We start from the raw sequence: 27,866 nt of genomic DNA on the forward strand, positions 1-27,866 counted from the left end.
GACTGAAAACTGATTGAACCCTGATGAAAAATGTCCATTTTTCATTGACCAAACCCTGATTGCTCTCCGATCAGACTCTGACGTGATCTGCAACGCAAGTGTGAAAGGGGCCTAATGCAGGAATGCAGGTGAGGCAGCAATCCTTGTGAAAAAAGGTGCTACCTCACCTGCATTATTTGGACATTTTCTGTATATGTATTAAATGTATAATACTAGTGGTAATCCATTACCTGTAATAATCCTCCCATTAGGGATGCCAAGCCAGCCATGCCAATACACACAGCACCGTAGAGGAAACCTGGGAAGGATACACATTGTTTGAAGCTTAGTAAGGGTAAAAATCTAATTTTACATAATTATAGAGGAAAGCCAGAGTACAAGAACATATCCCCGCTGCTGTTATTTATTCTTTTCCATTCCTTAATGACTAAGAATTTGTTTTTCCTTTGTTGGTTGCCATATACTGCACAGCTATGATCCCAGATAACAGACACAACCTGATGTGCTTATATATAATCAGCAAGGACAAACACATTTAATGATATATTGATATATGATATATTCATGCACAGCATATATTATGTAAGGTGTTATCTTACTTGTTCCTTTGGAAATCCATGATAGTTTGGTCTCAGATAGAGATTTGAAGTAAGGTTTCACAAGGTCTTCTACTGTAACCGCGGCCAAAGCATTAATACTGGAGGACACCGTGCTGTATAGTAAAATCAATAGCATCATTAGTGTTAGCATTAGGTAAAATGGATATCTTGTAGTATACACTAGAACATATTTTGTCAGAATTTGCTACATGATCTATCTATTTAAATATCTGTTATAAGCAAAAAATGGCAGCACTCCAAGGTTCAGTGAAAAATGCCAGATACATCTATTACTCACTGACTCCAGCAATGTTTTATCTGAGATGTTGCTGTGGTCACTAATTTTGTTTGTACTCTTTTATACTATACTATATTGTCATTTTGTTTCTACTATAATGAGTGCAATTTGTCTTGTACTTCCAACCAAGTTCATAACATTTAGTATATCTATTTATGTACTTTTCGTAGTACTGAGACTTCTGAGACTTCATACTTGACATCAGTTGCTCTTATATTAATTCTCTCAAAAACAAGCAATGGCAGGATATTCTGGATTCCCAATGGGGGAAATGTATTAAACCTTTGGCTTGCCTTTTTCTCCCTTCAGAGTTTGCCAATGTGTAGTTTTCTACAATGTTCCTAGAGTTATTACCTGAATCCAGTTGTGAAATTTGCAACATTTTTTTAAAAATTGGCAGAGTCCACCCTGACAAGGTATCCAACAAACTGTTTGTACAATTATACAGGGTTATCCTAACAAACATCTCAGATTAGGATATTGAATGGACTACCTGTGCAGGTACTTTTTTGCATTAATAAAGATATTTTTTTACTATACATTTTTTGGTGACAAACTTCTATCTTTTGTGTTTTTATTTTTGGTGATTTGTAAGAAAGTAGAGTCACCCCAATGTACTAATAGTAAATTACTAATGTCTCTAAGTCTTTTCAGATCTTGGAAGAGGGACTAGTAAAAATAAAATTACCACTGCATTATCTGGGCCATCTAGTGATTTGGATTATTTAGTGAAAATTCCAGTTACTGATACAGTTGTAAATAGGTAGACATTATCCATTCTCATATAATTAATTAATTAATGAAAGGCTTTTCAAAGTGACTGTACTAATTATCCATCGAATTGTAATCAAGAAAAAGGAAAAAAGGAACATGAGAGAGCAGGCTATGTGATTTACCTTAAGGTTCCACTGTATGCACATGCCACAAACAATCCAGGAAGTCCAGGATAATCCCGCAAAATGTCAAGAGCAAGGTAAGGCATCAGCTAATGAGTAAAGTAAGTAACATGATATGTTTTGCATAAAATACACCCTCTAGTATAACGCACTAAAATTTTATTGTGAATATTACTGATCTGAAAATGATTTTAAAAATTCCTACTTTTGAACAGAGAGCCATTACAGTATTAGATTAAAATCACTAATCTGGTAGCCAGCTTTAATATCATATGCATATTATTTACTGAAGACTACAGAAGGATGACACATTGCTGCTGATAAAAGAGATAAGCCCTACTTATATAGAACCATCATATACTGCAGGACTTTACTGACTGTGGGGTACCCATACAATTGAATAATAAAGTCATATGAAGCACTAGGAATAAGGAACCTGCACGCAACAGCTAACAATTTCTGAGGAAGAACGGGTCACATAGGGTGCTATACCAGTCAACTTTTTAAAGGGTTGGTCCCACAATCACAACATTTCACTTACTCAGAGGATAGGCAGTAGGTTTTTGATCGCTGTGATACCCATTGCTGGCTAATAATTTACATAAATAAAAGGTGTCTTGCCTTTCTCTGTTTGATTTTCTCTTACCTGGTCTGGGGCGGATACAAATTTGGCAGTCCAAGGGTCACAATCCTTATATACAGAATACATAGCTAGTCCACTAAGCACTGCACAGGAAAGAATAGCCCACAGTCCAACCAGATTCACATACAGGGACCTAATAAAATATGTAAGACACAGTAAATAACCCAATAGTGTTAAATTGCAATGGCAAACAGTACATTTATGTTTCACTTTCTTTACTTAATAAAGCTACTATATCTTGCAATTGTAAAGCTCACCACTAGGGTTATAGTACACTGACACTGCTAATTCGGTGGAGATTTTCTATACAGCAGTCACCTCACATGCAGCTAGAATTACAAGAGAATCTAACACTTTTATAGAAAGAAAAAGTCAGTCCTTCCAATCCTGACAGTAGATAATGCCACAGCTTATGTACACTTTTCTCTGCAAAGAGTCTGCACAACATATGATCATACCCCTCCTCTTCTGCCGCACCAGATCTATCAGGAGACTTTGACTTCCTGATGAATCCAGCAGCCGGGCAATTGTATGCCAGGTTCTACATGGTGTAGAATTTCATCATAATTTGTGCCAGTTCCATCCAGTTACCTGCCCTTGTTCCCTGGTGTAAGGGGATAAATAGTCACAATTCCTGGCTGTGCAACTGGAACTGTGACTATTTCAGGGCTTGTACGCCAAAAAACATAGACCTAATAAATGAGTAAATGTATTTATTTCCCAGTTTGGTTTTTGATCTTTGGAGATTTTTTTTGGTCATTTAATACTCACATTTTAGCATGGAATCTGCTTTTACAAGCAATATATCTCTGTACTTGAGACTGATTGACACCATAAATTCCGGTCCATGTAAAAGTACCTCCAATGATAATTGTCCAAAATGAATGACGCTGCAATGGACTTGGGTTGAAACTAGAGATAATCCAAAACACTTATTAAAATGGCATACTAATATCAGGAGCATACTAGAAGGCACTATAACTAAGATTATCGATTCTTGCTGAGATTTTAATCTCAACTACAATATACTTACTCCCAGAAATTGAGTCTGTCCCCATAATATGAGTCATTCAAAATAGGCTCAATTCCACCTTGGACAACAACAGCTCGAATAATTACAGATGAAAATCCTGCAACCATGATCCCAACCTGGAATACATCTGTCCACACCACTGCTTTCAGACCTCCCTGCAACAAATACAAAGAAGTTGAAGTCTATTAGTCCCTAAACACCTAAATAAAATTAGATTGGAAGATAATTAGGCTTCTCCATCCAATATTATGTTGCCGTGCAGATATTGTTACAAGTCTATGGTAACTAACATTTCGGAGATGCCATTGAAATTATATAATGATTATTGTCAATTCGATCACAAGTTGCCACATGTGACGTTGTCTGACCTTAGAGGAGATATGTCACATGACCAAAAGCACAAAATAGAAAAACATTGAATCTCTGTGGGTTTAACAGTATTACTAACCAGTGTACAGTAGAAGGTACAGACCACTCCAGTTGCCACGACAGCACCCCATAAATGAAACCCAGTGACTGAAAGAATTACAAATGTTGGACACCATTAAAATTAGAGGACGACAAAGGTTGACATTTAGACAAAAGAACTGTCACAGACATGTTCCCCAATATATCTGAAGAATATAAAAAATGGAACGTCCCTTCTATTGCGTTTCCATGATGCAGCAAATATTTCACATCATCGTTTTATAGGCTTCTGTCATGAACTTTCAATATTTATAGGGGAAAAATGTCAGCTGCCATTTCTTTTTCCTGTATAAGTAATGGAATCATGATAGAAGATACCCTTCCATACACGGAAGCCTATAAGGAACCTAAGGTAAACAAAATGCACTTCTATAATTGAAAAATCACCAAAACCTCCTACCCAGAAGCTAAAAAGGTCATGGTGCCCAAAAAATGAATTATTCTTCTTAATTCTACCATTAATCCTTCTTTCCTTACCTTGATTCAGCGCCAGAGCTGGAGCATAAATTACAATTCCAGTATAAAGAATCTAAGAAATAAAAAAAATTTTTTAGAGGGGAAAGGGAATAATTTCTCTCATATCAGATTCATATACTGTGAGCCCAGTGTATCTCCTATTAAACTATTATTTTGTGTCATTCAACTGAGTTTGCATATTGCAATTTAGTTTAACCCCTTAAGGATGCAGCCAGTTTATAGCTTAAAGGGGTATTCTAATCTGGCCATTCACATTCAGCTTCATTAATCTGCCATATATAAACATTTCTTCAATTGGATGTTATTAAAAAAATGTTCCTGTGTTTAGATAATTTCTCATAAATGTAGCCATGCTGTCCCTTAGAAACAAGATGGCTTCCTCGGTTACGACCACCTCGCACTCTGGCAGCAGTGGCCAGATATGCAGTATCGAGTTCTGCCTGACTTCCTGGATTCAGCAATCATTACCACAGAATGGCTGTAGGACATGCAGTAACTCCCGGACATTTCATATACAAAGATTTTTTGTTGATTTGTGCAATCACTGCAGCAGAGGTGGTCGTATCAAGGGACACAATCTAAGGGACAGCATGACTACATTTATGAGAAATTATCTTCACACAGGAACATTTTTTTTTAACATCTAATTGAAGAAATGTTTATATATGACAGATTAATGGAACAGAATGTGAATGCCCAGACGAGAATACCCCTTTAAGGCTCAGTCCCATTTCTTGGATTCTGACTTGGATTCTGACTTGCTTTATATGATTATAACTTTTTAACTCTGTTACTTATCAAAATGATTCTAAGATTGCTTTTTCCCCACATGCTGTACTTAATTTTTGTGGTAAATGTTGGCTGATGAGTTTTGTGTTTATTTAAAAAAAGAAAAAAGAAAAAATAATTAATTTTTTGAAAAATTTGCATTTGCATTTTTGAAATTCAAAATCATCGTGTTTTCAGACAGATAGATTAGCCACCTAAATAACTTGGTGAATAACATTTTCCATTTGTCTACTTTACATTTTCATAATTTTTTAAATGTCTAGATAATTTATTTTGATTTTGTCACGCTGCTTACAAATCGAATATCGATTTTCCGTATTTTCAGAATTGACTATTTTGGGGATAAATACTGTTTTGAATGAAATTTTACATATTTAGCATCAAAACCCCCCTATATAATCAACCCATTTTCAAATATGCACCTCTCAAACTATCAGAAACAGCTTTTAGGAAGATTGTTAACCCCTTGAGATCTTCATAGTAATCAAACCAAAATGGAGGCGAAATTTAGAATGGTCAAATTTTGTCGGTTATACGTCCATTTAGCCCTAAAATTTACATACTTCAAAAAGATAAAAAGAAAAAACCCAGCATACAATTTGTTATGCCATTTCTCCCGAGTACAGAGACACATGTGGGCATTACTTGTTTTATGGGCGCACAGCGAAGTGCAGAGTGGAAGAAGCGCCGTATTCACCATGTTCACCGTATAGCCTAATAATCATGTTATCTTTATTCTGTTGGCCAATACATTATGGGGATACCATAGTTAAATATTTTTTCTTACATTTTACTAAATTTGTGGGAAAAAATCTTTTTTGCATTGCCGTCTTCTAAGTGGCATAACATTTTTACTTTTTTGGCTATGAAGCTGGTTGATTGCTTATTTTTTGCAACTTTTGTTGTACTTTACAACAGTATCATTCTGGAGTACATATGTTTTTTTGATCACTTTTTATTACATTTTTTGTGGGATTCAAAAAGTGAAAATCATACTTTTTGGCAGGTTTTTAACATTTTTTTTAACGGTGTTCATCGTGCGGGTTCAATAATTATTTACTTTTTTCCAAGGGTTGTTACAGACGTGGTAGGCTTACACTGTGCCTTTAAGATGACGTCACAGACTCTATCTTGCAGGCAGTGCCTATAGGCAGCTCTGGGGTCCTGATCGGACCCCAGGGTTGCCATAACAATGATCGAAGCCGCCGAAAACGGCGCAGGGGGATGATCATGGGGGGAAGACCCCCCCAAAGGCATTTTAAATGCTGCAGCATTTAACGGGTTGAACACCTGCGATCGGAGACCTATCTGACCACGGGTGTTACACTGGGGTGTCGGCTATTAGTTATAGCCAGCAGCCCGTGTGTCCTGATCCCGGAATCTCTCAGATCTTGAGCTGAACTGCTCTGTGTCCGGTATATCGGATGCTGAGCGCTAAGAGGTTAAAGGAATATTCCCACGGCAAATTAATGTTATTGTTTGTACGATGAAAATACTTTCTATATCAATTCAACAGTTTTCTACGTATCTCCTTGCTGTCATTCCAGTGGATAGAAATCTGACCATGGTTACACAGGTGCATGGCTCATTAGTATTCTAGAGAGTAATCAGAGCTGTGGGTTATAATAAGCCATACTAGCAGAGATCTAAAAAAAACATGGGAAATTGATCCAGAAAGTATATTGGAAATCTGTATAACTTTTGTATTATTCAAACAATATCAATTATTTGCTGAAATGGGAATAACCCTTTAATGGCAACTTCACATATACAACTACTACTTAAGTACACCTCACTTACAGACGACCCCTAGTTACAAACGGAACTCTGAATTTGGTAATTTACTGTACTTTAGCCCTAGGCTACAATAAACATAACTATAACAGTTATCAGAGGTGTCTGTAATAAAGCTTTTTGTTAATCCTGGTTCTTAAGACAATCCAACATTTTTAAAAATCCAACTGTCACAAAGACCAAAAAAATTTGTCTGGAGTTACAATTATAAAATATACAGTTCTGACTTACATACAAATTCAACTTAACCCCTTAACGCTCAACAACATTGGAGAGAAAGGAGGGATACATGCGAGGGACTTACCAAAAAAAGTAACAAAATATTTTATTAGAAATGTCAATACAATATAAGAACAGGACACGGAACAAAAATTAAAAACACTTAAAAAGATACACTCGCAGGTGTATCTGGCTACCGAGGGTCAGTGGACCCTGTAGTCCCTCCCACGGACAATGAGTGCAGGAATGTGTGTAAAAAAATCAGTACGATGACACCAGGTATCCAAACCACAATAAATAATATGATATACAAATAGAAAAACAATAGCTAAATAGCGCTAAATGTGCATGAACCTGGTCATCAGGACAGGGCTGCCTGTGAAAACTGCAATGCCACGAGGTATGGCAGTGCATGGGTGTTACCTATCTGGATGGAGGTGCAAAACAGTGCCGCAGGCAGGCCGAGTCAGACGGGGAGGGATGTGGAGCGAACCCCACGCGTATCGTCACCTAGCTGGTGACTTCCTCAGGGGTAAGTGATGTATGACTTATCAGAGTCCTGTTAAATACCCAGCGTGTGCCGCCCGCCCACCTGTCTGTAATTAAAGATTATGATCAATCTCTTGCACTGACCTGTGAAGTCTGTGTAGGCAGGAATGGGGAATCGGCGTGTCTATCAATAAACCACGCATGCGCGAAGATGTTCCGATCACGTGAGTAATCACATGTCTGGACTGGGTCACATGATCGATGCCGATCAAAAAAGGTCCATGTCTTGTAAGCACGGCATCATGAAAATAACTACAGAGGTGACAGGGTGATGACTAATGATCTATCAAAGAAGACATAACTACCCATGGGCGTCACCATGTGGTATACTTTTAGAAGCACGCAAATGATAGTGATTGTCAAACATGCTCTAGAGCGCATGAGCCCGGCAATTTTTAATGTGTGATATGCCTGAAAAGAAAGATGCGTATTGTTACAAACTGATGCGGCAGTGCAACGCTCCTGCCCATCCGCCGATTGTATGGAGCATACAGTACTGTCATGTTGCCCACAAATGCCGGTGCTGGCACCAATGAGTGCCTGTTATAAACTGAGAGCTGTCCAGTGTATATACATGGAATGAAAACAAGCCAATCTCAAGAGGAGTGCACAATTATGGACCACGCGTGAAATATTATAAACATGAGATATATTTATGGATATACGGTAAGACCATAATATCAAGCTAATTAAAGAATACTCCTAATAAAATCCATACAAGTCACAGGAGGGTAACGCAATACATGCAAGTGCTGATGTTGGCACCTATAAGTGCCCGTAAGAACCTGAAAACTTTTTGGTGTACATACATATATAAAGTGCTGTGCTGATTACAAACCAGTCTAGAGGTAGAGACACAATTACTGACCACACGTAAGGTGCAAACGACTTTAAGTACGTACTAGACAAATGGTGAGACCACTAAGGCGTTCTGATTAGCGAGAAAAGGACCTATACTAAGCGGCTCCCTATGTCCTGCCAGAGCAATATTAAGCACTCTATCGGTGCTGAAGAGAGAAATCAAAAAAAAAATGGGTAAGAAGATAAGGCAAGAGAATATTGGGTGGGCGGGTTAGACACACGCTGGGAATTGAGGTAAAAGGGCAAGTGGATTGGAGCCCATGCAGACGCACAAAAATGATGTACAAGCACAGCAGACCCGCAAGCGACAGGTATGCCAGGACAGGTGACTAATAGTGCAAAGTCAAAATGGGATGATCGTAACATAATGGACAAGAGAGGCCTACACAGTATAGGGCCTAAACAATACAAAAGGTGAGACAATAGTATCTGACGATTATGCAAAGGTTAAGCAATGCAGGGCAGGTATGCAGGTACCTGTTCCATCTCTAATCTCTAATAAAATATTTTGTTACTTTTTTTGGTAAGTCCCTCGCATGTATCCCTCCTTTCTCTCCAATGTTGTTCAATGTTATATTTAGGGATACACGGACAATAATACTTCATGTACTTTTTCAGTAGTGCCCGCTCTTACGATTGCAATTGTTAACCCCTTAACGCTCTGCGCCGTAGCTCTACGGCGCAGAGGTATAGGGGATGTATGAAGAGGGCTCACGGGCTGAGTCCTCTTCATACAGAGGTGGGGTTTTTTGCATTTTGCACAAAACCCCCACGGCTATTAACCCTCTCAACGCCGCCGGCAAAGTCGCCGGCGGCGTTTAAAAGACGGTGGCGCACGGGCGCCACCATCTTTTTTCCGATCGCCACGCCCCCGAACGTCATCAGGGGTGGCGATCGGTTACCATGGTAGCCTCGGGTCTTCTTTTGACACGAGGCTACATGGCTTATGCAGGTTCGTTACAATGAGCCAGTGGCTCATTGTAATGTATGACCTGCAAAAATGCCATATATTGCAATACTGTAGTATTGCAGTATATGGTAGGAGCGATCTGACCACTAGGGTTAATGTACCCTAGATGGTCTAAAAAATAGTGAAAAAAAAAAGAAAAAAAAAAGTTTAAAAAATAAAAAAAAATTATAAAATATTAAAAGTTCAAATCACCCCCCTTTACCTAGAACGGATATAAAACATAATAAACAGTAAAAATCACAAACATATTAGGTATCGCCGCGTCCCAAAATGCCCGATCTATCAAAATATAAAAACGGTTACGGCCGGCGGTGACCTCCGAGGCGGGAAATGGCGCCCAAATGTCCGAAATGCGACTTTTACACCTTTTTACATAACATAAAAAATGAAATAAAAAATTATCAAAATGTCGCACAGACCTCAAAATGGTAGCAATGAAAACATCGCCTCATTTTGCAAAAAATGACCCCTCACACATCTCCGTGCGCCAAAGTATGAAAAAGTTATTAGCGTCAGAATATGGCAAAAAAATTTTTTTCTTTTTTGTACACATTCGTTTAATTTTTGAAAATTTATTAAAACACAATAAAACCTATATAAATTTGGTATCACCGCGCTTGCACCGAACCAAAGAATAAAGTAATGTTATTTGGAGCGAAGAGTGAAAGTCGTAAAAACTGAGCCCACAAGAACGTGACGCACGTGACTTTTTTTTCAATTTTTCCACATTTGGAATTTTTTTTCAGCTTTGCAGTACACGGCATGTTAAAATAAATAACATCATGGGAAAGTAAAATTTGTTACGCACAAAATAAGCCCTCACACAGGTCTGTAAACGTAAAAATGAAAAAGTTATGGATTTTTTAAGTTGGAGAGCGAGAAATCAGCTGAAAAACCCTGCGTCCTTAAGGAGTTAAAGAAGACCTATCACCTCTAAAAACCTCCAATAACGCTAACAAACACTGCAGCGCTGTACGTTTGAAACTGCCGGACCGCGCTATAAGCCGTCGGCGTATTCATTAGGGGGGCGGGATTAGGGGCGGTGACTGCCGCATGAAGCTCGACAGTCACCGCCGGCCTATGGCGTGGGAGGGCGGTTTGGGGAAGAGGCAGTGCCTCAAACCGCCCCCTCATGAATATGCCCGACAGCTTACAGCGTGGTTCGGTGTTTTCAATTGTACAGCACTGCAGCGTTTGTTAGCATTATCGGAGGTTTCAGTGTAACATATGCTATAGCACTAGGATCTGCTTACTTTAGTAACCAGCTCTTAGTGCAGTTTTTAGAGGTGACAGGTCCTCTTTAAGAACAAACCTACAGAACCGATCTTGTACGTAACCCGGGAACTGCCTATATACATATTAGTTATTTTTTAAGGCAAACATCCTTAAAACTCCACAATTTTACAACACTTCAGATTTGATGTACATATGAACTCAAGACCAAGTTTATGGAGTGAGGAAAGATTCCTATAGTAGTCTCATGCCCTTTGTTATTAGCAGACCTTTAGTTTTACATAAAAGTGACATATGTATCTATGCAAAGGAGAGGGGTGAGGAGCGCTCGCCTACTCCCCTCTTCTGCACCCGGCATCATGTTCGTCCAGGATCTGGCCGGTCGTGTACATGTAGCCTTAGTTGTTGTTTTAGAAAATAAACTGCAACATTTTATCTAAAACAGAAATAATATTCTATCTGTCAGATCTTACATACCGTTTGAATGATGAACATGATGGTGCCAATAAGTCGGACAAATTTGTTAAATCTAAGTTCAAGATACTGTGGAAATAATAAGTAGAGGATGTTATTTATCGTATAGATGATAATCAATATGAAGCACAATATATACTTATTACATTCAACTATGATTTTCTTTTATAATATATTACATTGTTATAGACACACAAATGTTCTTGGTTTCAATGTTTATTTCCATGATCAACAGGAGAAATTATTAACTAGATTTTGAGAAACTTCTGTAACTTTTAACCTAAGAGGAGTTCATTGTGTACTGGTGATTCATCTGTACAATAGAAATATTTCTAGATAAGACATGAAGTAATCGAAGATTCATTATCAGTGTCTATGAGTTATTAGTAGATATAGTGTTATGTTTGTCAGCACAAGCTGTGATGCTTTAAATATCAAAGAACTATGGACAGGAAATAAAGTTGGTGGGGTTCTGACTCCTAGATCTCACACTAATCTGCTTGCTGAAAGCACCAAGTAAGCACCAGATTTAGTTTAGCTCCATCCACTGTGCAGTGGTTTGGAATAGTATTGCAGATATCATATCTAACCACTGCACAAGGGACCCGCTGGTTATTTCTGATGCTGCTGCAACTCCTTACATCAGTGAGTGTGGTAGGAGCTGGATACCCATGAAACTGGTATCGATTACCTATAGTCATAGATTATCAAAAATACTGAAAGACCCCTTTACCATGGTAACAGGGATTCAGGCTGTAGTGTAAAATCCAATAGAAAAAAAATCATCTTTGTATTACATACACCTCTAGATGAGAAGCAGGCTCTTTGGGAGGATTTATCATAACTATTGCAAGGAAAAACTGGAAGCATTTGCTCGTTGCCATCATCTCAGCCTTTTGGACTCCTTTGCATTGATCATTACAAATTTCCCTTACAGTATCACATATTCAGCTGTTTGTCTCTAAGAATAGATCTTAAGGACTCCTGTCTGTCTGGAGTTTAGGATTCTTTAAAAACAAAGAATGACATTTCTGTATAATTACCCAGAAATAGTTATATTAATAAGGCAATGAGAAGATGTTTGTATGAGCATTCTAGAAATGTAAGTACCGTACATTTATTTTAACAAAATGGGAGCATTGTAAAACATGGCTATTTTCACCTAAAATAATCTCTATTTTGGTATTAAACTTCAGTTCCATTGAAGTGAATGAATTTAGAATGAATTACTGTATACAATATGTGAACAAGAGCGACTATCTTACTGGAAGGAGATAACCATCTTAACCTGGATAACCCCTTTGTTCACTGGTCTCTAATCATAAGGGTCTGATCAGTGGTGAAATCTCTAGTTACTAGAATGAGTTTTGATGTTCCCATTTCAATGGAGCAGCATTTGCACGTGCACGTGCCAAATTGTATATACTATCTCTTGAGATTGTAAATTGAGATTGAACAAGGGCAGTCATATATTATGATCCGAAAGGGATAAACGTACACAATATCAGCAAATATATTATCAGCACCAATCTATCCAGAGTTTTGTATAAGGTCTCAGTGCCTGCATATATAATCCTGGATAGTATTGCCTGGACAGAATAAATTCACATAAGTTGTGAAAAAAATTAGATTAGAAATTCATTCCATGACATGGCTCTAGGAAATTGGGTACATGCAGTAGTTAATATATTTCAAAGCTGTATAGTTACTTATGGAGCGTACAGTTTTTATGTAATACATGATAATCTTTATGAAATGTGTAAGAAAATGAAAATCTTGGCAAAACTTTTAAGAAAGTTATATACATACATATATATAATCACACTAGTATAAGTATGTATAACACATGAGATTAGACCATCTAGTAGAAGTTTGCACAGTACAGCTCTGTGAACATGAATTCTCTGCACTTACCTCATAGGTGCTGGTAATGCCCAGTCTGTAGAACACTGGTAGGTACACTTCAGAGGAGATAACCACAACAAATGTGTACGTTATAGCGAATATACTGAACATAGCCCCAAATCTGTAGACTTCTGCTGGAGTCCCCAACACTGTAACAGCAGACATGAAACTGGCTGTAAGGGAAAGAGCAACTGGTACTGCAGTCATGCTTCTGCCTCCCATTAGGAAATCTTTTGAGGTTTTTTGTCCACCACCAGCAAATGCATAGTAAATCCCAATAACAGCAGAGATGAGCAGCATAAAGGCAAAAACTAAATAGTCCCATACGGTAAAAGACCCAATGTCTCCGGGAACTGCCATGGTGATTACTATGGGTGGCTGAATGTGAATGGCTGTAGAAAAGGCAGGTGGGTAACTCAGGCAGGATGAGCAAGAACTGATCCTACACTTGGGCTGGCTCCTAACTACCTCTGAACTGTTATATGTAAATCAGGACTGCACTTAGTAACTGAGTAAAAGAAAAGGAAACACCAAAGTACACAGAGTGCTCCAAGACTGGCAAGGTGTAGATGGGATTGTTTCTCAGGTCAAAGTTGTCATTATCACAATGTGGCAGCAGATGGGATTGCCACACAGCTAGAAAGTGACCAAATCAGGATACATGCAATGAAGCAAGGTAGGCTATGCAGGAGAACTAACTGAAGCTGGGTATGAGGTTGTGTAATGTCAGAGCTGAGCTGGAATGCATAGGAATGGATAGGTAGATGAAATTTGAGAGAAATGCAAGGTATGGAGAGGTTCCTAGAGAGGAGCTGGCTGGAAGAGAGGAAGAGTGTGGCACATTTATAAAGCATCCTTGCCCGGCAGGGGGCCACCACAATGTCCCTTTACACAGATCTATTCCATCTAATTTAGCATAATGCAGGTAGGACAGGAAACAATGTGATGTAGACATCTCCTGACACGTTGTGGTCTCATCTTGCTAGTTTCAGTGATCTCATCTTGCTAGTCTCAGGATAAGTAGACATGACAATAGGTTTCACTTAATTAAAGAAATTTAATGCAGAATGTCCTTTACACTCAAAATTGGTTGATCACTTTTTACCTTAGAGTGCTCCTGCTAATTTACTGATTTTTTTCAACATTTTCTTTCAACACAGGTTTTAGTTGTACACTATATGAATAGAACACAGAGAGACTATTTCCCATATGGAATATATTGAATATTGAAGGGCTGTCCTCGGGGTTCACCATTACTTTATGATCAGAGGTGGTCTTACCTCCGGGACTTAGAATCAAATCTAAGGTTTTTCGATTCACAGCTGCAAGCCTGGGTACATGCTGCGAAAGATCAGTTTTACAGCTCCCTAAAAAGAACTACAATGCCAAAGGGATTGTCCAGTTTAGAGGCTACTGCGCAGTTCTAATTTACCTTGGACGGTGTAAATAAGATGGTGGCTGATGACTGGTTCATCCAGCAGCATTATTTATTTATCTAATTATTCTGATCCCCTATAAGGAATGGCTGGAGAATTTTACAAGTTTTTATTCCTTCTGTGTCACATTCTCCTCCTTATAGATATTAATTTTCTGTCTTATATTGTTTGTATTCGCATCTCATGATTTGTAAAGCGCTATGGAATATGATGGCGCAATATGAATAAAGATATTTTATTACTATTATAAGTCATAACACTTTCTATTTATTTATTGAAATTATTGTAAAACACGACCCACCCCACACGACAGAATGGGGTCTCACTACCACTATTTATATTTGTTAAAGTTGGGGATACAATGAACCCTAAAGGACATCTACCGTCAGGTTTACTGATAGTAAATGTCTAAACTTACATGCTCTTCCCTTACTCTAGAGCAGTGATGGCAAACCTTTTGGAGACCGAGTGCCCAAACTACAACCAAAATCCACTAATTTACCGTCAAGTGCCAACATGGCATTTTAAGCAGTAACTTATTGCTACCTGTTTTACCACATCTTTCAATTGTATCCGCCGCCTGAGGCCACCAATACAGTTGAAAGAAGGAAGGCATATAGAGACATCATTGTAGCTTCTCTCCAGGGTCTCTCTGTAGAGGAAGAATGGTGGGTCCAGAATGAGAACCTCTAAAGATATTGCAGTTCTGTCAACACCTTATCACTTTTCCCGCAGTTCCTAAAAGCCGATGAAGCACTGAGAGAAGCATCTTTTAAGTTGCCTGGGACTTGGTGGATTTGGTCCTACTTGGAGAATTCTGTCCTGGGGTGATGGTTTGAGTGCCCACAGAACTGGCTCAGAGTGCCACCTCTGGCACCCGTGCCATAGGTTCGCCACCACTGCTCTAGAGGGTGGCAACATCTTTTTTAACCTCAGGAACCTCCATATTAGTGTCTTTATAAAAATATGCATAGGAGCCACAGGTATTCTAGTCTTCTATGTTTACTACTAGTGGGCAGAAATCTGACCATGGCCACAAAGGTACACAGCTCGTTATATCACACAGCTCTGATTACTCTCTATGATATAACGAGCCGTGCACTTGTGTGACCATGGTCAAATTTCTGTCCACTAGTAGTAAACATAGAAGATTTCCTTAGAATGACAGCAAGCTGAGATCTAGAAATCCATAAGGAATTGATACAGAAAGTATATTGGAAAATAGTATTACTTTTTATCATAAAAACAATAACAATAATTTGCTGAAATGGGAACACCACTTTAATACATCGTGCAGAACGTTTACATGCCAATTCAGAGTCATAGTGTTTTATTTTCTCACTAATTTTGCTTTGAAAAGACAAGATGATAAATATTGTAAACAGACAATCATTGCTGTGGGATTATGTTACAGGATGAGGTATATCATTTGTATATATAACATAGAGATGGCATATACAATCACATCTACTTGTATTAGCCTCTCCTCCCATGGAAGTTTTTAAGTCCATGTCCAAGCCATTGTTTCTACAGCTAGCACACAGCCACCACATGTATTCCTTTGTCCTCACATACATGGCGTTGTTTCTACAGATATGTATCTGAGACTACAGGCCATGGAGAAAAGCAGGTCCTATTAATGGCATAGAATTGGTGGCCAAGAAAAAGCAACATGGGTGACATATGTGTGTCACCTGTCACTTTATCTGTAGTATGAGTAATATATACATGACAAGTTTTACAATACAAAACATACCTACATTAAAAACCTAGATACTGTGGCACATTTACTAAGGGCTTTGCGCCAGTTTTCTGTCGGACTTTGCATGTTCTTTCTAGTGTAAACTGCTTCCGCAGGCATTTAAGATGTTTTTGAGACACATTTCGCGACCCTTTTGTAGCGCAGCTGCACTAGTCATCACATACATTTTGGCATGAAGGGGGCGTTCCAGTGCTCAGTCGGACCGTGCACCAGATTTAACATGCAAAGTCCGACAGAAATGTGTCACACACCTTATGGGCGCACCAAAAAAAAGTAGTGCACTCTGTTGGAGCTCTGTAGGGGGCACCAGATTCATGAAGAATGGGTGGCAGAAATCCTGAATCTGGCCCCCTCTGCACACTACACAGGCAAACTACACATAGCGCAGTATGCACTGTTCTTAGTAAATGTGCACTAATGGGTCTGCAACTGCTCCATGGATTTGAGGTTTGCCCAATGTTATATAAAGTATATATATAGGTTATGCTATAAATGTCTGATAGATGTGAGCCCCATATCTGGGATATTCACCAATAAGAAAGAGGGGCTCGTGACTCCTATCTTATCTGGCGACGTGAACACTGACCAATACATATTGATGGAGAATACACAGGTACTAACACTTGTGCAGCAATCTTCCTTCCAATGGCAGTTACAATAGCTAACGCAGTAATGGAAATACTCCTTTGAGCTAAGGTTAGTGTTTATTCTTTGTGGCATGACCTGTGTCATTTAGCTTTATTGCTGTATTTATTACTCTGTCTTTTTTATCACTTCATCCATCATGCCAAGTGCTGCAACATCCCTGTGACCCTAAGACATTAGCTATGTTATCACTCTTTATTATTCGGGGTTTCTGATATTATACCTTTTCTTTGGAATAACACTTTGTTAGAAAAAAAAATGCTATAGATAAAAAGGGAGTTATTTATCATTGGTTTTCCTGGGCTTTTTTGGCGTAAAAAAGTCTCAAAGTAGTTACAATGAGGATTTTTGAGACTTTTCAGTGCTAAAAAGTCTCACAGGACTATATACAGGCGGTCCCCTAATTAAGAACACCTGACTCACATACGACCCCTAGTTACAAACGGACCTCTGGAATTTGGATTTACTGTACTTTAGTCCTAAGCTACAATAAACAGCTATAACAGTTATCAATGGTTCCTGTAATTAAGATTTATTGTTAATCTTGGTTCTTATGACAATCCAGAATTTTTAAAATCCAATTGTCACAGAGACCAAAAAATTTCTGACTGGGGTTACAATAATAAAGTATACGGTTCCGACTTACATACAAACTCAACTTAAGAACAAACCTACAGAACCTATCTTGTATGTAACCCGGGGACTGCCTGTACACCTCTTCATTAATGTGGCCTAAACATAGAACTACTGCTATTGTGTGTAGTGTAAAGCCAGATTTTTGCAAAAAGTCTCATAAAAAGTCTCATAGTTAATTAAGTTAAATAAATATTTTAAGACTTTTTGAAAAAAAAAATCCCAGACAGAAAATAGACCATAAGAACATTTATTAAAGGGCCAAAGCCACTATAATGAATCTGATGGGCAGCGGAGCACCAAAAATAGACATAGCACTGTCCCAAGGAGCTGGTCTAATGATAAATAATCCTCATATAATATATGTTTTACTCAGTCCAGCAAATATATAAGGGCATATACTGCATCATATAAAATGTTTTGGGCATAAGAGCTTAAGCAAGACTTAAATGCCTCATGTAGAAACAAGACTCGCGTTTAGATATAATTGTTGTAAACCAATATTTAGTCGTGTTATGATTAGCTTTATTTCCTGAGAAATGTTGCTCTCATGATGTGTAGATCAAATCCATCCTGTACCCAGACACTAACCAATAGCTGAGAAACTGGTGGTTACAAAATGTGTATCACTAACCAGATGTTGCCACATAGCCATATTCAGGAGAAACCAATAAGGAATGTACAAATTATGCCAAATAAATTCCACTATTATGCACTTTATGCATATAAAGGTATGTTGTGTTTAGGGAGTTTTTAGACAACCCCTGACATAATGGTGGTTTGGGGCCCAGTGTGGAAGATGTGTATCTGTGTGCACCACTTTGTATATGTACAAATACTGGTATATTGTTATATGTGTGCATTTAGGTAAATGTTTGCATGTGTGTAAAAATATATTAGTACATGCAATAGTTAAAAATTGTAAACTGAGAAGTACTGATTTAAACATAGCCTTGCCAGAGAGTTTCACTACCCCACAGAGAGCATTATCTCACTCAATTTTCTTTGTATGCAGACACATTTACTTACAAAGTAGCAGTGTGTAGTAGCAGATTACTTAGAAGTATGTCTTACTCTGGAATACACATTCCTGTCTATGATGGGATGAGCAGATTCAGTAAATGGTTAACTTATCTATTTCAGAGGTAAATGGGTCATTCATCATTCATCATTTCAAAGAGGTAAATGGGTGTCACTTATGATTTCCTTACAGTGGGCAAAATTAAAAGAGTAATGCTGCTGTATGGAGGCAACACAGAGAATGTCTATGGCTCCTTTGTACAGAGCAGTGGGGAAGCCATGTACCTACCGCTCAAGTTTCTTATAATTTGAATTTAGGTTTGAAATTGTCTTAAGACAAGAAGATACTTTTCATATGGTTAGATCTCTGGGCATTAGAATTAATTTAAGTATTATCATCTAATTTATTTTATAGTTTATTTTATTCTTTGTTCTGGTAACTGCTAATGGAGGATGCAACCAGGAACAAATCAAGTAAAATTAATTTACATTATCTTTGTTATTCTCTTGAGCTTCCTTATTTGCTGAAACTTTCTTCATTGGAATTTATAACAGACTAGAACTATTTACTATCATTAATAATTGAATTCAGATGACGTACAATGGTAGATTGCTACAGTCTAGGGCACCTACTATTCTGGGCACAGAATATCGGAAACAATTAGCTAATTGTGCAACTGTGGCAGAGTAGATGCTTTTTAGTGAAATATTAATCATTATACTGCATGCCTGAAGAATTTTTGTGACGTTGTGTCTTTTAAGGCCAAATTGTTGAACCTTGACAGAAGGTAAGTTTTAGAAAATGCATGTTTCATAGAAGATTATGGGAGATTGGTATTATTGGTACTTTAAGAAATAGGTATGACATAGGTATACATACTGTTTTGTTAAAGGGGAATTCAAGGAATGTAGATAGTTCAACTATGTACAGTATAGTATTCAAATAGGTGCAATTCTAAATTAGAATTTTGTGCCCTGGAGCAGAAAAATGGTCTGGACATAAACTATAATGATAAAATAAAGGGCTACTGGCCTATTAATTCAAGCACTAGAGCTGGCACAGGACAAAAGATGGCTGCTCTCTGGGCTGGTCACATGTCCAAATTACATGTGTTGGAACTGCCTGGACAGGTTATGTGACTGGTTGTTTCTAGCTGCTCGTGGTAGGTTTGATGTCACTGAGAGGTAGAGCCTACTATGAACTGCATGTTGGGCGGTTAAGGGCGCATTTACACTGATGTATGCCCACACGGCTATGGCCGGGGGCCATACATCCCACACCATGGAGAGGCGCCATACCGATCGTACATACATCCCCCTATGGTTGTGTGAATGCCGCCTAAGATAAAGGAGTGATGTAAAAGACATAGCTCTGTACCTTCAGCAGTCCAAGCTTACATGTAAAATATATAGACCCATTACGTTAGGAGGAAAAAAGGGAGAAGAGAGTGATTTTATATAGCACATGCATGACCTCTCCCTACAAACACACCACACATGCAGGGCCTCTCCCATACACACACTCCGCACGTGCATGGCGTTGCTACGACACACAAGGCACATGCACAAGGCACATATGTACAACATCTCTCCTATACTCTCCTCCGCAAGTGCATGGCCTCTCACTCCTCCCCACTTAAATGGCTTTTCTTCTATTCACACCTTCACACATGCATGGCCTCTCTCCTATACATACCTGCGCACATGCATGGCCTCTCTCCTATACATACCTGCGCACATGCATGGCCTCTCTCCTATACACACCTCTGCACATACATGGCCTTTCTCCTATATACACCTCTGCACGTACATGGCCTCTCTTCTATACAAACCTCTGCACATGCATGGCCTCACTCTATACACAGCCTCTTTCCTATACACACCTCTGCACATACATGGCCTTTCTCCTATATACACCTCTGCACGTGCATGGCCTCTCTCCTATACACACCTCCCCACATACATGGCCTCTCTTCTATACACACCTCTGCACATGCATGGCCTTTCTCCTATATACACCTCTGCACGTGCATGGCCTCTCTCCTATACACACCTCCCCACATACATGGCCTCTCTTCTATACACACCTCTGCACATACATGGCCTTTCTCCTATATACACCTCTGCATGTGCATGGCCTCTCTCCTATATACACCTCCGCACATGCATGGCCTCTCTTCTATACACACTTCTGCACGTACATGGCCTCTCTCCTATATATACACCTCTGTACATGCATGGCCTCAATCTATACATGGCCTCTTTCCTATACATACCTCCCCACATACATGGCCTCTCTTCTATACATACCTGCGCACATGCATGGCCTCACTGTATACATGGCCTCTTTCCTATACATACCTCCCCACATACATGGCCTCTCTCCTATACACAACTTTGCACATGCATGGTCTCTCTCTATATATATGGCCTCTCTCCTAAAAGCACCTTAGCACATGCATGCCATTGTTGTTCACACTGTAGCAGCTTACATGGACACAGTCATGCACAATCTTACTGCATATATGCATGCATCCGAACATACACGTCATGTCAACATGCCAACAGCTGCACTTATTTGCTAGTAGCGCCCCTTTTCCCCCATCTACTGGATGCTAAGATTTACTTTTCTAGCTGCCCCTCCATGGTAGTGATGTAATGTGCAGTGATGGCAGTGACAGACTTGGTGATAAGATGACAGAGAAAATATCTAGTTTATTAGTGTCATTACTGTGGGCTCATGCTAATTGTGATATCCTGTGTAGGCCATCTCCGAAATAACTCCTACTCTAGAAAACCAATAACATTTTAGAAATCATAAAAGCTTCATCATAAGCTTCATTTTGTCATTATTGACATTGTTTATTTTTCACAGGTGCACAGACTTCCATTAGGTGCTGGGATGAGATCCTCAGACCCATTGTGCGACCATATGCAGTGGGCCCTGGGTGCCTTCTGATGCAGGACAATGCTAGGCCTCATGAGGCTCCAGTATGTCAGCAGTTCCTGCATGATGAATGCATTGATGCTATGGACTGGCCTGCCCTTTCCCCAGACCTAAATCCAACCAAGCACACCTGGAACATCATGTTTCGTTTCATCCACCAACGTCACATTGCACCACAGGCTGTCCAGGTTGACTGATAATACAGGTCTGGGAGGAGATCCCTAAGGAGAACATTTGCCACCTCATCAGGATTAAGCTCAGGTTTTGTAGAGACGTCATACAGGCATCTGGATGTCACATATACTACTGAGCCTCATTTCTTTTGCATTCCTCTATGGTCACACTCTTACTAGTCTGCCACTCCAGGTCTATGTTCAGGTAAATGAACATCCCACTAATCTTACTAATAGTGAAGTCCAAGTTGCCTCAGCATCACAGGGAGGCCCATTCTAATGAAAGCAATTGGGGGAATTTATCATGTGCTGGCGTATGATAAAGGCCACTCTATCTGTCTTGGCAGATACATCAAGAGGCATAGACCTCTTGATCCATTGATTGAGCAGCCAGGAAAAACTACACCCCGTCCAACCTTTTGCATAAAAAGTGGGAGGTCTGCTCAGGAGAAAAGAGTGCTTGTTGCCTCACAAGCAAGGCTGTATAAACAATGGCCATGTGTATGGGCCCATAGAAATACATGGGGATGTGTGCATCCAAAAACAATGGCTGTGTGCACGAGGCCTAAGGGACAGTTTGTAGGGACAATTGTCACAGTCACGGAGGGTACTAGGGAGTATCGGGAGGAGAGTCTTTTTGGGAAGAGTTAGTGGACCCGCTGGACCACCACGGGAGATGATGATGGTACTAGCCGCATGCCCAAGACTGGAGTCTAAGTGGCACCTAGTCCTCACCAGAGCCCGCCGCAAAGCGGGATGGTCTTGCTGCAGCGGGGTGCCACCAGGTCTTCCCACAGGTGTGACTAGGCCCGTGGTGGCAGCCAAGGTAACAGGGAGCAGGAGGAGATGCAGGCCACAGTCCGAGCCCCGGGTTGGAAGCAGGAGGCAGGAAGGGAGGTGCCGGATTATAAGGGCGAGCTGGATTAGCCAGGGCCGATCAGGAGGACGCTGGCCCTTTAAGGCTAAGAGAGCCGGCGCACGCGCACCCTAGTGAGAGGGGACAGCATGGCTATGTAGAAAAATGAAAAGTGACTATAAGGATGAGGCATACATGAAGCATACCTTCATACTCTATTTTCAGTGATTAAAACTCCCCAAGGTTAAGTTGTGCTCTGATGTTGAAAGCTGTGTATTGGGAAACAGTAATCTACTTGGCAGATAGTTTGGAGCATATCCAAACTGTCATTTTGCATCTTTATTGTTATTTTTTTTCACCCTTTTCCGGGCACCTTGCTGGCTCTGACTTTTACTTCAATAGCACTAAGCTTAGGGCAAAGACTTGGCTTGTAGTTGTTACACAATCTCATCATTAGCAGATAAAATATCGGGAACATCCATTGTCTCCAGTGAATAGTATATATTTCACAATGTAAATCATGACTCGTGAATGTGAAACAGTAGTAATTATGAGCCTGATTACTTAATAACTTGTGGTGCATTTAAATGAACTGTGCATAAAGTACATATATTATGGCATGAGAACATAGAGAGAATGATGGCTCCTCAACCTAAAATACCAATTTCCATTTATACAAAAAAAGGACCAACTTTCACTGATATATATACAGTACAGACCAAAAGTTTGGACACACCTTCTCATTCAAAGAGTTTTCTGTATTTTCATGACTATAAAAATTGTAGATTCACACTGAGGGCATCAAAACTATGAATTAACGCATGTGGAATTATATATTAAAAAATGTAAAAACAACTGAAAATATGTTTTACATTCTAGGTTCTTCAATGTAGCATTTGCTTTGATTACTGCTTTGCACACTCTTGCCATTCTCTTGATGAGCTTCAAGAGGTAGTCACCAGAAAAGGTTTTCATATCACAGGTGTGTCCTGTTAGGTTTAATAAGTGGGATTTATTGCCTTATAAATGGGGTTGGGACCATTGGTTGTGTTGTGCAGAAGTCAGGTGATACACAGCTGATAGTCCTACTGAATAGACTGTTAGAATTTGCATTATGGCTAGAAAAAGCAGCTAAGTAAAGAAAAACAAGTGAGCATCATTACTTTGAAAAATTAGTCAGAAAAATTAGTCAGTCAGTGCAAAAAATAGGGAGAACTTCGAAAGTGTTCCCAAGTGCAGTTGCAAAAACCATCAAGTTCTATAAAGAAGCTGGCTAACATGAGGACCACCCAGGAAAGGAAGACCAAGAGTCACCTCTGTTGTGGAGAAATCACAGGTTTAAAAAAAATGCAGGTTAACAGCAGCTCAGATTAGAGACCAGGTCACTGCCACACAAAGTTCTAGTAGCAGACACATCTCTACAATGACTATCAAGTGGAGACTGTGTGCAGCAGCCTTCATTGTAAAATAGCTGCTAGGAAACCACTGCTAAAGACAGGTAACAAGCAGAAGAGACATGTTTGGGCTAAAGAACACAAGGAATGGACATTAGACCAGTGGAAATCTGTGCTTTGGTCTGACGAGTCCAGATTTGAGATCTTTGGTTTTAACCACCGTGTCTTTGTGCAGCGCAGAAAAGGTGAACAAATGACTCTACATGCCTGGTTCCCACCATGAAGCATGGAGGAGGAGGTGTGATGGTGTGGGGGTGCTTTGCTGGTGACACTGTAGCGAAATTATTCAAAATTAAGGTATACTGAACAAGCATGGTTACCACAGCATCTTGCAGCGGCTGCTGTTCCATCTGGCATTAAGTTGGACAATCATTTATTTTTCAACAGGACAATGACCCCAAACACACCTCCTGGCTGTGTAAGGGCTATTTGACCAAGAAGGAGAGTGATGAGGTGCTGCTCCAGATGACCTGGCCTCCACATTCACCAGACCTGAACCCAATCCAGATGGGTAGAATAAATAGAAGAATGGCTCCTCAATCTAAAATACCAATTTACTTTTATGTATATAAAAAAAGTACTGGCATTCACATACAGTACATACCAAACGTTTGGAAACACCTTCCCATTCAAAGAGCTTTCTGTATTTTCATGACAATAAGAATTATAGATTCACACTGAAGGCATCAAAACTATGAATTAACATAGTGTTTGTTATAACTGTATGCTATAAATAGAGATGAGCGAACATACTCGTCTGAGCTTGATGCTCATTCGAGCATTAGCGTACTCGAAACTGCTCGTTGCTCAGACGAGTATTTCGCCAGCTCGAGAAAATGGCATCTCCCGCCGTTGTGATTTTTGGCGGCCAGATACAGAGCCAATCACAAGCCAGGAGACTCTGCACTCCACCCAGCATGACGTGGTACCCTTACACGTCGATAGCAGTGGTTGGCTGGCCTGATCAGGTGACCCTGGAATAGACTAGCCGCTGCCCGCGCTGCTCGGATCATTCTGTGTCTGGATGCCGCTAGGGAGAGAGCTGCTGCTGGTCAGGGAAAGCGTTAGGGTGTTCTATTAGAATTGTGTTAGGTAGGGCTACAATAGCCTTATTTTTTTTATTTTTTAATTTGCTTGTGGCTGGGCTTGCTGGCACTAGTAGTGCAGCTACTAACCATATTGTGATGAATTTGCAGGGAGACTTGCAAACATTATTTTTGTCTCTTAGGGACACACATATCCATTTCAAACAGCTTAGTGGGACAATTTATTGGGGGTTTGATTGAATTAGGCACAGTCTGCCGATTTTTTTTTTTTTCAAAAGTAAAAGTGCAAGTCACAGCACAAAATCCTTTTGTGTGCTGTCAGTGGTGCAAATGCAATTCCATCTTGCTTAGTCTACCTGCTACTGTTTAGCAAGCTAGTCTCCAGAAATCCCAATCCACATTCTCTCTGCCGGTGAAGCGTACTGTACGTCACGTGTGGCGTAATCTAATACGTCATTTCAGTTTGATTTATGATTTCTTCTGTGTGTTTCGATCATAAAGACATTTAAAAAACAAAAAAAAGTTATAAAAACAAAAAAAAATAATAATACATTTTCTCTTGTAATTTTTTTTGGGGGTGGGAAATCTCCGTTATAGCAAATTTTGTCTACTGTAGTTGAACGGTTGTGCCTGCTACTGTTTAGCAAGCTAGTCTCCAGAGATCCCAATCCACATTCTCTCTGCCGGTGAAGCGTACTGTATGTCACGTGTGGCATAATCTAATATGGTTTTTTGTTCACATTAGTACCGGGACATTCAGCAATCCGCATTTCAGTTTGCTTTCTGATTTCTCCTGCGTGTTTCGTTCTAAAAACGAAAAAAACAAACAAAAAAAATTTTCTCTTTTAATTTTTTTTTAAGATATGTCGTCTCCATAGCTGCCACCACACGTTGTCTCCATAGCAGCCTCCACATGTCGTCTCCATAGCTGCCTCCAAAAGTCGTCTACGAGCTGTGTCAGGCTAATTTTTCGTGTGTTTCACCAGATACGTTATGGAACTTGGTCACTCTGTCGCCGCCATGCTGTGTTATCGACTAAATATACCGTCAACCTTTTGTTCACATAGGAAATAATTTCAGCGCTTCTTACCTCCTTTGGTTCCTCTCTGCCTCCTTTAAATTGGTTTGAAGCCTGAGTCCATTTAGGGTATGTCGCCATGCCACTCTCTAGCCTGCCGCTGCTGCCATTGCCTCTGCATGCCGTCCCCTATAGTGTCAGGGTCAATTATTGGATGTTTTAGATGCTATCTCACCTCATTCGGTCACTCTGTCATGGCCATGCGGTTGCCCATAATTTTGGCATAATGGTGCGATTAGGAAGCCTCAGAGGCATCCATGCATGCTGCCCCTGCTGTTTCCTGTCCATTTCCGTGGTGTTTCCATCATTTTCTGAGGTTTCCAGTTTTTGGCCAAGCTTCCCTGTATGTTGCACAATTCTCTGGTATTTAAGCACCTTTTTTTACATTCATTTTTCGCTCTCCACCTTCACAAATCCATAAATTTTGAAGTTTTTCAATAGTAAAACAACTGAAAGACAAGAAAGAAATCTTTTTCCCCAAAGGATATCAACAGTTTAAATCTTCCATTTGCGTATCAAAATGTGAAATCTAACAGTATAATATGTTTACAATAGTAAAACAAATACCAAAGACGGCATCAACACTATGCCTAACCGGTCTAGAGGGGTTGGGGAAAAGGGTACAAACAAAAGATAGTCATACATACTCACTATGACAACAATTAACACTTGGGTAGAAACTAAAGGGATGGCCATGTCACTCTCCTCCTCCTGCTCGTTCTTCTATCCAGTAGCGGTCCCAACGTTCCCAGGTTTTGTCAAACAGTGGGATACGATTATTCAGGGAGGCAGTCAGATATTCCATACTGCGAGTTTCCCTTACCCTAGAGAGTAGGTCCATTCGGGAGGGGGGAGCTTGCCTCTTCCAGAATTGAACAGGCACCTCGCAGTTGTGAGTATGTGCAAGCTCAGTTTTGTGGTCGCCTTGGCCATGGGGTGCGGAGAAACATTCAGCAAGTGAAATAATGGGAAGAGTGGGATATCCACCGCTACGAGCTCCCGAAGGAGAGTCTTTACCTCCTGCCAAAAAGGCTGCACTAATGGGCACGTCCAGAAGATATGTTGAGGAGTACCTCCAACTGAGCCACATCGCCAGCAAGTATCCGGCGTATCTGGAAATAACCTGTGTAACAAGGATGGGGTATGATACCACTGCATCATCAGTTTGTACTGGTTCTCCTTATGTGTGGCACACAAGGAGGTCTTAGCCGCCCTAAGCCAAATCAGCCGCCATGTGTCTTGAGATATTGGTCCCCCTACTATGCTCTCCCACTTGGCCATGTACGGGTGTGCGATGGGCTCGTCTGGGCTGGGATGGAGTAGTATCATGTAGATATCTGATATAAGGCCAGAAGTCTGGGTAGCAGTTTTGCAAATGTGCTCAAACGTAGTGGGTGCCGAAACTGTCTCAGCACTGTCCATGGATTGTAAAAAGTGCCTAATTCGGATGTAGTGAAAATTGGCCGCATGCGGGAGATGGAATTTATCCTGTAGGGCAGCAAAGGGCAAAATCTTCCTATCTCGGTAATCCACAATGTCTGCAAATCTAAACAAACCCTTCTCATGCCAGGGTTTAATTTCCTGCCCAGCCCCGGCTTGTTGCATGAG

General features: G+C 39.9%; 1 protein-coding gene across 3 annotated transcripts in view; it reads right to left on the reverse strand.

Annotated features, from left to right (window-relative positions):
* Window positions 1–27,866, reverse strand: part of LOC140126660 (sodium-coupled monocarboxylate transporter 1) — a 71,442-nt gene that overhangs the window by 17,077 nt on the left and 26,499 nt on the right. The window contains exons 3-12 of one of the 3 annotated variants that reach the window (XM_072146366.1): window positions 13,218–13,357; window positions 11,307–11,372; window positions 4,415–4,466; window positions 3,918–3,985; window positions 3,470–3,624; window positions 3,208–3,348; window positions 2,440–2,569; window positions 1,794–1,882; window positions 600–712; window positions 231–298 (exon numbers count right to left, since the gene is read on the reverse strand). In XM_072146366.1, the coding sequence (XP_072002467.1) occupies window positions 231–298; window positions 600–712; window positions 1,794–1,882; window positions 2,440–2,569; window positions 3,208–3,348; window positions 3,470–3,624; window positions 3,918–3,985; window positions 4,415–4,466; window positions 11,307–11,372; window positions 13,218–13,357 (1,022 nt within the window). Of the gene's footprint in view, window positions 1–230; window positions 299–599; window positions 713–1,793; window positions 1,883–2,439; window positions 2,570–3,207; window positions 3,349–3,469; window positions 3,625–3,917; window positions 3,986–4,414; window positions 4,467–11,306; window positions 11,373–13,217; window positions 13,862–27,866 lie in introns of those variants that run through there. The other 2 variants (XM_072146365.1, XM_072146364.1) reach the window with 2 other exon arrangements.

Source organism: Engystomops pustulosus, chromosome 4, assembly GCF_040894005.1.
Source record: "Engystomops pustulosus chromosome 4, aEngPut4.maternal, whole genome shotgun sequence".
Lineage (NCBI taxonomy): Eukaryota > Metazoa > Chordata > Amphibia > Anura > Leptodactylidae > Engystomops > Engystomops pustulosus.